The following is a 9,718-nucleotide window of genomic DNA, read 5'->3' as shown; positions in this document are numbered from 1 at the left end:
CTCAAGTATTCGATATCGCACGTTATTCAATGCAGTATTCCACCAAACAAGAAAACCCAGACTCCATATGAGAAGAAGAAAACACTGGCTAAATCAAGCAGGAAGGCGTTATAAAAGCCAACGAGAGCAAAAAGAAAAAAAATAAAGAAAACAAGCGCAAGATGAGATGCGATCGTCTTATGTAGTGAGGACAGGCATGTCACAGACGTATCTTTCCCCATTATGGTAGGACTGGAGGCAAAAATCAAAGACCCTGTGGTGGGAATACGCGGGGAACATGCCCAGGAAAAGGGGTTGTTTCATCTGGTAAAGCCCGTTGGTGGGCTGCGAAATCTCCCCAGGTGCATACTGAACGTGAATGGGCTTTGGGGGAAGCGAGCTGTCATCAAAAGTGTCGAATAAAGTCTTCAATCCGGACTCGGGATATCTCAACATGTTGGGTCTTCTCTTACCGGCTGCCGCCCTGCGTCCAGCCGTCTTCGACACCGGTTCCCGACGGCGGCACGGTTTCTTGACACCGCGAGACAAATCAATGTCCTCCAGACAGACTGTCTCGGACAGTTCATCATCCGGGATATCGTGACAAAAGATCGGCATCGGCCCAGTTGGCTCGTCCAAATGTTCTTCAAATGGAACGAGTGTATAAAGCTGGCCAACCTGGGCTTCTTCAACGGACACTGGCCACTCATGGCAGATGCTCGGTTGACCAACTGCTGGAACCTCGGCGACAACGGGGGCTTCGTCGACGGCGTTGCAGACATTAACCATCCCGTGCATCTCGAATTCAGGAACGCTGCAATGGCTAGAGACCACGGCAGGCAGCTCAACGCTCTGGGGCGCTGGTCCAACTCTCTGAAAAACGCGGAGCGCCGCTTGGGCCGTTTTGACCAACTTCTTTTTCTGTTTGCTAGGCATTTGCTTTGGTTGCTCAGTCCGCGGCGAGCGTCTGCGCTTCTTGCGCCTATCGGGAGAGTAAGTAGATGGAAGGTCGATGCGCCCCCCAGCTTCGCCAAGGGCAGGGTTAATCAATCCGGGGGTAAGACCTCGGGTAGTATTCAGCAGAGGATCGATTCCATGCTCCATGAGTTCCATGAGAAGCCCGGCTTCGAGATCCCGGCTCAATTTGTTTCCAGAATCCCAGGCAAGCATTCGGAACGCCTGTCGGAAGCGGCCGCCGCGCTGCTGCAGGGCATTGGGCGCAATTCTGAATTTATCGGCCATCCGGTCGACGATGTCGCTTAGGCGAATGCGCCTATCCGATCGCATCCAGGCCTCGACACGGAATTCCTCAACATCTGAAGCAATGTGATCGGGCAGGACAGGGAGATCTCGAAGATATTTCCCGTGGATCGGATAGCTCATGCGCGGCGGTTCCACTTTGCTCTTAGGGCCAATGGGCTTGAGTTGATACAGGATATCCGGAAGATTGTCCCACGACCAGGCTTGCTGATCGGGATGGAAGGAGGTCACGTCACGAGGCTCGACGGGTTCTGGATTGCCCGGATGGTAGGCAGCATCGACTGCTTCCTGTTAGATTTCTGATTGCAATGGCAGATGTTGACTCACCCATTTCATAGTCCTGGGCATACATGCCCTGAGGAGGGTTAACGCTTGTCATAGAATAGACGGCCATCTTGGGAACAAGCGAGCTGTGCCGATACGACTTGAGTTGAATATCACTGGGAAGGTTGCTTTTTGCATGCAATGGAGAGTTCTCTGCTACTAGCAAATGGAGTTGGATGGGTTAAACGATTGAACGATGGGGATGATGTACACGATGCCGACGAAGCAGTACAACCTCTTCTTGATGGGAGGAAAGCGGATTTTATACGACTTGTCCGTCTTGTGTTGGGAAATGCTATTGTTCCCCTCTGACTCCTGCTGTAAATAAGGGGGGTTGGTATAGAGCTCCATATAGGGCCTGGTGTGTCCAAAACGGGCATCTTGGACTTGGAAGTGGGCGGAGAAGTATTCACTGTGCATGCTCTTCGCTGCGCTCCCCAGTCCACCAGTGTGCTATCTTTCGATGGCGATTTCCAAAGCGCCAGCATTGATTGACGCTCCTACTGACAGTTGTAGGTTGGCTGGGTTCTGCTCTATCTAATGAACCCAAGAATGCCCCTATTGCACTTACTTGGGGTGCACCGGACTGCACAACTGACCATGTTTCGATGCTGGCATGGCAGCCGCGCTGCCAAAACCCCAGAGGGATCCGCTTGCTCATGGCGGAATGCTCCGCTATACCAGCCGTTTCTATTGCAGTCACAGCTCCGCAGCAACAAAGAAGCTTGTGGGTGGGGCCATTGCCAGCCGTCTACTATACACTCGTTGCCTGCATGTCTTTGTTCTCCGGTGGGTCTCTATTGTCACCTGGTAAGCTGAATAGTGCGGCTGGTCCGTTGAATGTGACTTGGTGTGCGGTATAGCCTTTGTTCTTGGTAAGAGAGCGTGCTTTGCTGTGAGTGGATTCCTAGGGCCTGTCAGAGCAAGGCTTTGACAAACGGCTGGGAAGTTTTCCTGTAGGAAGCAATGGCAAGCAGAAAGGTAGCATATGTAATGTCAAAGAACAAAACTGTAAACTTTTGATAAAGTGTCTTGGTAAACAGTTCCATGATGACTTCTATAACACCTTAGAGCAAGTCCCCACTAGAACGGGAATTTCCCATCAATGGTATCTCTATAGCTATTCAGAAAAGGCCAACGAGCTCACGTACTAGACCATTGTACTGACTTGCTCGATTCCTCGAATGTAAACACCCGGGGTCTCTTATACTCACTTCGAATGAAGCTCTTCAGGGAGAACGACGACTACCATTTGTAGTTCTCGGTAGAGCCAATGAGCGGGCTCCGATATACCTACTGGCCAACCCACCATCCGCCTGCTAACTCCCTTCATCCATCATCTTCATTCTAAACATTCCACCTCACCTCTCCATAATTCTCATTCCCCAGTCCCGTAGCTATATCCATATAGCCAAACACATCACCGACCACCACCATGTCCACTCCGTCCCCCCTCCTCCGCCTCATCCAAACCGTGACCACCAAATCCCGAACCAACGCGCCCCTCCACCCCAAACGCTACAACCTCCAAGTCTCCTGCCACGTAAAGCCCAACGCCTCAAATAACCGCGAAGGCATCACAGCCATTGGACCCGACCGGGTAGACGTCTGCGTCGCCGCCGTCCCCAGAAAGGGCGAGGCAAATGCAGCCGTCTCGCGTGTGTTGGCGCAGGTGAGCATCCCTTACATTGCCTTCCAAGGAAGTGGTCTATTGACATGCAACAGGTCTTTCAGGTTCCTAAATCTAATGTAGAAGTCATCCGCGGCTTGAAGTCCCGAGAAAAGACCCTCGCCATCACCGACCTCGATATCGGGTCGCAAAGCGAGGATGAGTTTCTTCGACAAGCGCGGGGGATTTTGGAAGCGGCAGTTATGCCGAAATGATATTTTACGAATACATCTCTCTCGGTCGCAATGGCGATCACAAAAGCTACAAAAATTGCGTGCTACCGAGTATACGGGTGAAGACTGCCCTCCGCGGCACGCGCCGTGACATCACGGGGATCATCCCGACTTTTCTTTCTTCCCGCAATCGAGCAACTTCCGCCGCATCTTCCGACTTTCGCATTGCGATCGCGCAGCATCGCACACCACATACACACCTACAACCTCTTTCCTCCCTCCTCAATTATCCGCAACCATTCTCCCATCACTCACAATGGCAACCTCCACCCCCCTCACAAACCCAACACCACCAACAACCACAACCACAACCACAAAACGCAAATCCTCCCCCTCCGACTCCCCCTCAACCCCCCAAACCATCCACTTCACCGCACGCACACCCACATGGACCTATCTCAAACTCCAACTGTACGTCCCTCCCCCCCTTCCCTCCCCTCCCCTTCCCTTCCCCGTCAAACCCCCAACTAACCTCCCCAGCATCACCCACGACATCACCCCCACCCTCGACCCCCTCACAGCCCGAACCTACCTCTCCGCCGCCCTCACCCAATTCCTCGGCCTAACCGGCACCGCCATCCCCATCGACATCCTCAAAGTCTTCACCGAACAACGAACTCCAACACTGTGGACGCGAGTTCCCCGCGACGATGCCTCGGCTGTCGTGGCGGCGCTGAGTTCTTGGATTGGCGGGGGGGCAAGTACCAATGGTGGTGGTGATGCGGCGGCAGGGAATGTGGCGTGGCGGGTCTGCGCGAAGGGGAATTATCTGGGGGCGTTGGTGCAGGGGTCCGGGGGGGAGTTGTTTGTGCCGTAGGTGAAAGAGGGAAATGGTTGGTTGGTGATTGATGAGAGGGCTATAACAATGCGGCCTGGTGCACAGGGTCTACCACTTTAAATGGAGGGTTGAGAACTCGCCACCGTTGGAGAGAACGGAATAAGGAGTCCAGGTCCGCAGACACACCGAACGACGCACGACTGGTGAAACATCGCAGACGCCTCCGCAGACAGACGACCAGGCGGTACCCCGGCTATCTATTGGGATTGCAGATGAAAATCTCCCCTGCAGATTTGAGTGTCGATCCCCGGTTCAATTCCGGCCCGTTTGCAGTGCAGGACTCCAGTAGATGAAGTACCATTCTAGCAGGATATTTTGGCATGAAATCCACTACTACCACTACTCTGCCAGCGCATCAAATTTCACTGAGTGATGAAGATGATAAATCCTTGTATGTCAAATTGTATGCATATATACCCCTTCACAATGATCTATCCAAGCAATCCCATTCAATCCAAAACCAAATATTCACATCGAAAGATCCCATCCAATCGTAACGAATGACTCGCCAACCCTTTTTTGTATAAACAGAACACCAGACTCGCATTGCTCAATTCCCATAGTAGTGACACTGACACCACCCAATAATATCATTTCGAACAACAACAGCAACCCGACGGGTCTTTTCGGGGCTGGGTATATTTTATGTTTGTGCGTCTAGGCTAGACCGACTGCTTGCTTCGCACGCTTCCAATCACCGTCGCGGTATCGGACAGCGCAACTCCCGGGGAGCTCGCGACGACCTTGGTTCGCAGGGCGGCGCGGATTTCTTCGACACTGCGGTCCTTCCATTCGGGGTAGCCGCAGGTGCTGAGAGGGTAGAGGACGTAGTTGTCGTCACGGGTGCCGAAATCATCCAGTCTGGGCGGGGGCATGGCGGTGATGATGTCGAGTTCGGCGGCGAGTTGACGGCAGTAGGTGTCGAGGGGGAGATCATTGACGTCGTGGCCGAAGGGGTTCTCGATTTCGCTGCCGATGAAGGCGAGTCCGAGGATAATGTAGGCGGCGACTGTTCTCGTTAGCTTACAGGTTCTCAGTGGATCAGCGGAAAGGGGAAGCTCACCCATTGAAGCAGGGATGGTGACCCATTTCAGGAATTCGTAAAGCTGGAATGGTAGCGCAAGGACGTAGATCCAGGCAATTTGAGCGATGGAAATACTGTAGGCAGCGGGGAGAGGGGTGTCCAGGACACGTTCGGTGCCGGTCAGAACTTCGTTCAAGGTCGAGATAGCGGTGACTGCATGGATTAGGAAAATGTCTATCGAGTGACGAGGAAATGATACATACTGGCTTGACTTTGGTGAAGACTGACACTGAGAGTTCCGTTCGCGATACACCGGTCGATATAGGCCGAGAGATGGTTCAAGATCTCCAGGGGAAGATGACCCAATGGCTTCTTGGAACGCTTGACAAGCTTCCTCGGGTTGGATTCGGCGAAAGACACACCCAGGTATTCACCGAACGACTTCCACGGGCTCTTCTTCGGGGGCTGAAGCACCTCGCGGTCGTGGGCTTCCTTGGCAAACGTGTCGAGATGTCCGACCAGACCAGCCAGGTCTTCGTAGCCGACGTCGGGCTCGAATCGGAGTTTGTGTTTGAGGGAAACAGCAAAGGCCAGAATGAGGTTCATGGCCGTCCTTATTTGTTAGTGTTGGACACACAGTAGTGGAAAGAATTGAGTGTCTTACAATTTTGACAGCAGATCCTCCTTTCCTTCCTCTCCGCTGCGCTCTGCGGTGTTGACCCAGATAGTACGCGCAAGATTGCGCGAGGTCTGATTCAAGAGTGCCCAGTATTTTCTTCCGTCCGCCCATCTATGAAAACTTAGTTGTTGTCTTCGGATCGGACCTGAAGCTGCGTTTACCTCTCATAAGCTGTCGAGCTGCGAAACGACAGCGCCAAACTGACCACGAAGCCCGTCACCGTGAGTAGAATATCGTTGATACCGACTGAGACATGAGTCAGCAAGGCTCGTCAGCTGGTCTGGAGACTACCTACTGTTGTGTACAAACTTGGAGATACAGGTGATCAAGGTGGCCCAGGCAGCGACAAAGGCAAGCGGCAGTATCATCTTCGGCATGATACTGCCGTGCATTCGAAGGAAGATGGGCCATTTGGAATGTCTGTCGAGATCTCGCGGACCGTGCTAGTATTCAGATGTGTTAGTTCAATGCACCCTTTGTAGACGTCAACAGCAGCTGACTTACGAAATACCGATCGAGTTCGCTCGAGTTGCGTCTGTCTAACATGAATTGAGTGGCCCGTGAACTGGCCAGGTTCTCCAGGAAGCTTGGACGGGGAGTCAGGCGTCCTGGTCGAGGCTCTTTCTGCTGTTGGGTCGCAACAGCGGGGACCTCGTGCACAACCGGTGCCAGGTTGTCGTGACTCGACTCTTCAGCCATGGCTCTCACGGGAGATGGAAGTTTGGATGGGGAATTGGAAAGAGGAGATGAAAAGTCAAAGAATTGAAGGGCCTGCCTTCGGAAAACGAGAGTCAAAAGGATCGATCCGAGAAGGAAGGACCAGTGGGGAATCGAAGGAACGAAAGGAATGAAAGGATAAAATATCCCCAGGAAGCGAGCGAAGATCAATCGAGACGGACGGTACGTCAGGGAGGCGTTCTTCCAGTGGGATACGATCTAGTGCGAAACGCCCGTATATTAATCCCTGAATCCCTGGGTGGCCAGCAACTGCCATGCCTTAAAGTTTCCGGCAGATCCATAAAACTGAGTTCACTCGTCAGTGAGCTCACTGCTCTCACTCTGCAGGACTGCCCGTGGTGGACCAGAAATTCGGTCGGGAGTCGAAACCCCCGATGACTATAACTACAATGTACTCCCGTACACTGACTGTACCGCCCCTGCCGGTACGTACGACCGCCAGTTGGGGCTTTTTTTGGCTCGTTCGGATCCCACCCGGTGCAGAATCGGGAGATGTAGAGAGAGGGCGGTGGACCAATGGGGAGGGTCAGCTGCCAGGAGCGCTTGGGCGATCCGCACTCGGCGAGCGCCTGGCCAATGGCCGGGGCGGTCCAGACCCCCTGTTTCAGGCAGTCAGGCCGCGCCACGCGGGCCAAACGTCAGACGGCTGTTTCCGCCCCATCCAACGGCGCCCTCTTATTCGCCCCCTCCGCCCGGCCAGGCCTTCGTGGCACTGCACGAGTCGAATTCTCTCCGTCTGGGCAGCCCCGGGTGAAACCGTGAAACCGTCAAAGACCCAACTTTCATTTTCCCTCGGGGACTCAGGAGAATATGAAAGGGCTTTGAGTCCGCTCTCAGACAGGTCATTTCTGACCCCGAAATTTCTGATGGATAGGGATTCTGGATTTGGGTTCATGACTGGCACACCCCTGTCAATAATCGAGGATACGACTCAGCCTCGACGGCAGGATCACGTCCCTCCAAGCCCGATGCAGGAACGGCGTACGGAGTACTCCGCACCAACACAACCCGGTCAACTTTCCCGCGCGGGAACACAGCATTGCATTTCACAACAGGGACCGTCCACGACACACTATCTGACTCGCAGCACATGCTATTTTCAGCCGGAGACTTATGCTTCCCGGCCACTAGCTCCGGATTAATGGCCGACATCAAGGGACCTGAGACAACCAAGACCATCATCGGAAAGCTATTGAAAGCCACACACTGAGAACAAATTGCACACAATCTTGACACGACACAAGACCGGTCAGTCCTCGACTGCCTGCATATACCGTCGTTTCAGCAGCACCACTTGCAGAGCTCAACTGCAAGTATTTCTTGGCTGCACCGAGCCACTGCCGTACTTCGTAGTATATTGATAATAGCTGACAGCTGAGAAGCAGCATGCCAGCAAGTGCTATGCCATCGATTTGATTACTTGACAGGGAATATCCCTGTCGTCTCATAGTGCTGTGTTTCACCATCTATCCACCAAAGCATAATCCTCAGCAGTAAGCACAGCGATCAAAGCACATAGTGCTCGTGCCTGAGATCCCGATCCACCATCTTCCAACCCTAGAGCATTGTCGCATTCATTCCTTAGCATCCCTATTATAAGCCACCTCATATCCAAAACAACACAACTCAGATACTGCATTTAACTCCAAAAGTTTAACCCTATGGAAAGAAGAAATAAATAGATGCATCCAGACCGACCCATCCGATACGTACCGCCACTCATGAAACTCAAACCCTTCATCAGAAGGTTTGATTACGTCGCATACCTTTACCACTCATCGCCAGTACTAATGACCAGATTGTCTCAATCTTTCAAGACAGTAATCATTACCTTCTCTTCGTGTCCAGTATGTCGGACAAGGAACCAAGCCAGACTATCTCTATTTTTAGTACGTACGGAGGCGGGGTGGGCCGAGGTCTTGGTCTTCATCTACCCGACGCGACGGAAAACGGGCTGTGCTTAATTCATTGATGGGTGGACCATCAACTCATAAATGATTCTCTACATGATGTGATGACTGGGTTAGTCGATGACTCGATTAACCATGTGGAGATCTACATTGACGATTCCAAATGTTGGATGAGTTACGCAAGGAAGTGTGTGTATGTGTGGGGTTGTGGGGTTTCTTGCGTGTTCGGTCGCTTCTTTTTGCTTTTTGTACGGAGTACTCTGGGAAATTTGTGGTTTTCGTGGGAATATGCAATCGAGTCGGTGTTGGCATTGATCAAAAATTTTGCAAAGAAATACATTGCCTTTAATGTCTCTGCTTGTGTATGGTGACTGTCCTAGGTTATTTAAATCCGAACTGGCTATATATATAGACCAGTATCATGCTAACGAAGGAATAGTATCACGTTTATGTCGACGAATTTTAGTCGATCGAATATCAATCCACGGAATGAAGTCTTCTTCAGAGGCGTGGAGGCTTAGTCGCTCCCTCGCTCTGTAATCAATCGAGTTCCAAACCCTCTTTCTCTGCCTACTTATCTCTTGCAAAAATATTCCAATGTTCGCTACATTAGTGTTGAGAGGGAGTAAATATTCTGCAGTTCGTCAGACCATTTACGTAGGTATGTATCAGGTGAAATGGGAATATGTGATTCAATTGAAATCAGCTCATCTGCTTGCGTTGAGATATTGTTCATTAGTCAGATTACAACGCTGAAGACGATCGTGATTTCTTCTCGGATTGGTCACTGGGGATACCTGCTATGTAGTTTAGATTTAACTTGGGGGTAAGATAGGTAGATGCTAGAAATGGAAGGGTTGTATTGAAGTTTTGGGATGACTGGCTTGTCCGCTATATGGCCTTCTTAAATTTCCTTTTTGTTGCTGTAGTCGTGGTGGAGGTAGTTGCAGCTGCAGCATCAGGTGGAGGAGTAGTAGTAGTAGTAGTAGTAGTAGTAGTAGTAGTAGTAGTAGTAGTAGTAGTAGTAGTAGTAGTAGTAGTAGTAGTAGTAGTAGTAGTAGTAG

The 9,718-nt window shown here is 51.6% G+C and overlaps 5 protein-coding genes across 5 annotated transcripts; 3 read left to right on the top strand and 2 right to left on the bottom strand.

Annotated features, from left to right (window-relative positions):
• Positions 1–85: 85 nt before the first annotated feature.
• BO80DRAFT_474475 (uncharacterized protein) lies at positions 86–1,633 on the bottom strand (the record flags this gene model as incomplete). Its single annotated transcript, XM_025723189.1, has 2 exons — positions 86–1,520; positions 1,567–1,633. 2 exons carry the CDS (start codon positions 1,631–1,633, stop codon positions 178–180), a joined length of 1,410 nt encoding a protein of 469 aa, XP_025579875.1. The 3' UTR covers positions 86–177.
• Positions 1,634–2,916: 1,283 nt separating this feature from the next.
• On the top strand, positions 2,917–3,447 carry BO80DRAFT_474473 (DUF167 domain-containing protein; the record flags this gene model as incomplete). Its single annotated transcript, XM_025723188.1, has 2 exons — positions 2,917–3,235; positions 3,289–3,447. The coding sequence occupies exons 1-2, from the start codon at positions 2,999–3,001 to the stop codon at positions 3,445–3,447; spliced, it is 396 nt and encodes a 131-aa protein (XP_025579874.1). The 5' UTR covers positions 2,917–2,998.
• A 178-nt stretch (positions 3,448–3,625) lies between these two features.
• On the top strand, positions 3,626–4,684 carry BO80DRAFT_396388 (uncharacterized protein). Its single transcript, XM_025717343.1, has 2 exons — positions 3,626–3,876; positions 3,946–4,684. Exons 1-2 carry the CDS (start codon positions 3,722–3,724, stop codon positions 4,280–4,282), a joined length of 492 nt encoding a protein of 163 aa, XP_025579873.1. The 5' UTR covers positions 3,626–3,721; the 3' UTR covers positions 4,283–4,684.
• A 198-nt stretch (positions 4,685–4,882) lies between these two features.
• BO80DRAFT_72686 (UPF0187 domain membrane protein) lies at positions 4,883–6,808 on the bottom strand. Its single transcript, XM_025724754.1, has 7 exons — positions 6,511–6,808; positions 6,302–6,449; positions 6,168–6,252; positions 5,992–6,117; positions 5,591–5,940; positions 5,367–5,540; positions 4,883–5,312 (listed from the first exon to the last, which is right to left on the bottom strand). The coding sequence occupies exons 1-7, from the start codon at positions 6,703–6,705 to the stop codon at positions 4,966–4,968; spliced, it is 1,425 nt and encodes a 474-aa protein (XP_025579872.1). The 5' UTR covers positions 6,706–6,808; the 3' UTR covers positions 4,883–4,965.
• A 1,637-nt stretch (positions 6,809–8,445) lies between these two features.
• BO80DRAFT_420743 (uncharacterized protein) lies at positions 8,446–9,034 on the top strand. Its single transcript, XM_025718438.1, has one exon. The coding sequence runs from the start codon at positions 8,759–8,761 to the stop codon at positions 9,023–9,025; it is 267 nt and encodes an 88-aa protein (XP_025579871.1). The 5' UTR covers positions 8,446–8,758; the 3' UTR covers positions 9,026–9,034.
• Positions 9,035–9,718: the final 684 nt, after the last annotated feature.

The sequence above is a fragment of the Aspergillus ibericus genome (assembly GCF_003184845.1).
Source record: "Aspergillus ibericus CBS 121593 unplaced genomic scaffold BO80scaffold_2, whole genome shotgun sequence".
Lineage (NCBI taxonomy): Eukaryota > Fungi > Ascomycota > Eurotiomycetes > Eurotiales > Aspergillaceae > Aspergillus > Aspergillus ibericus.
This window is presented reverse-complemented; position numbering and strand designations above follow the sequence as displayed.

Bases quoted from the DNA above. Each gene is read 5' to 3' on its own strand.
- BO80DRAFT_396388 (XM_025717343.1), top strand. From the start codon at position 3,722: ATGGCAACCTCCACCCCCCTCACAAACCCAACACCACCAACAACCACA. The intron at 3,877-3,945 runs GTACGTCCCTCC...TAACCTCCCCAG, and splicing joins ACCTATCTCAAACTCCAACT to CATCACCCACGACATCACCC.
- BO80DRAFT_72686 (XM_025724754.1), bottom strand. From the start codon at position 6,705: ATGGCTGAAGAGTCGAGTCACGACAACCTGGCACCGGTTGTGCACGAG. The intron at 6,450-6,510 runs GTAAGTCAGCTG...TCTGAATACTAG, and splicing joins GCGAACTCGATCGGTATTTC to CACGGTCCGCGAGATCTCGA. The intron at 5,313-5,366 runs GTGAGCTTCCCC...TAACGAGAACAG, and splicing joins CACCATCCCTGCTTCAATGG to TCGCCGCCTACATTATCCTC.
- BO80DRAFT_420743 (XM_025718438.1), top strand. From the start codon at position 8,759: ATGACTGGGTTAGTCGATGACTCGATTAACCATGTGGAGATCTACATT.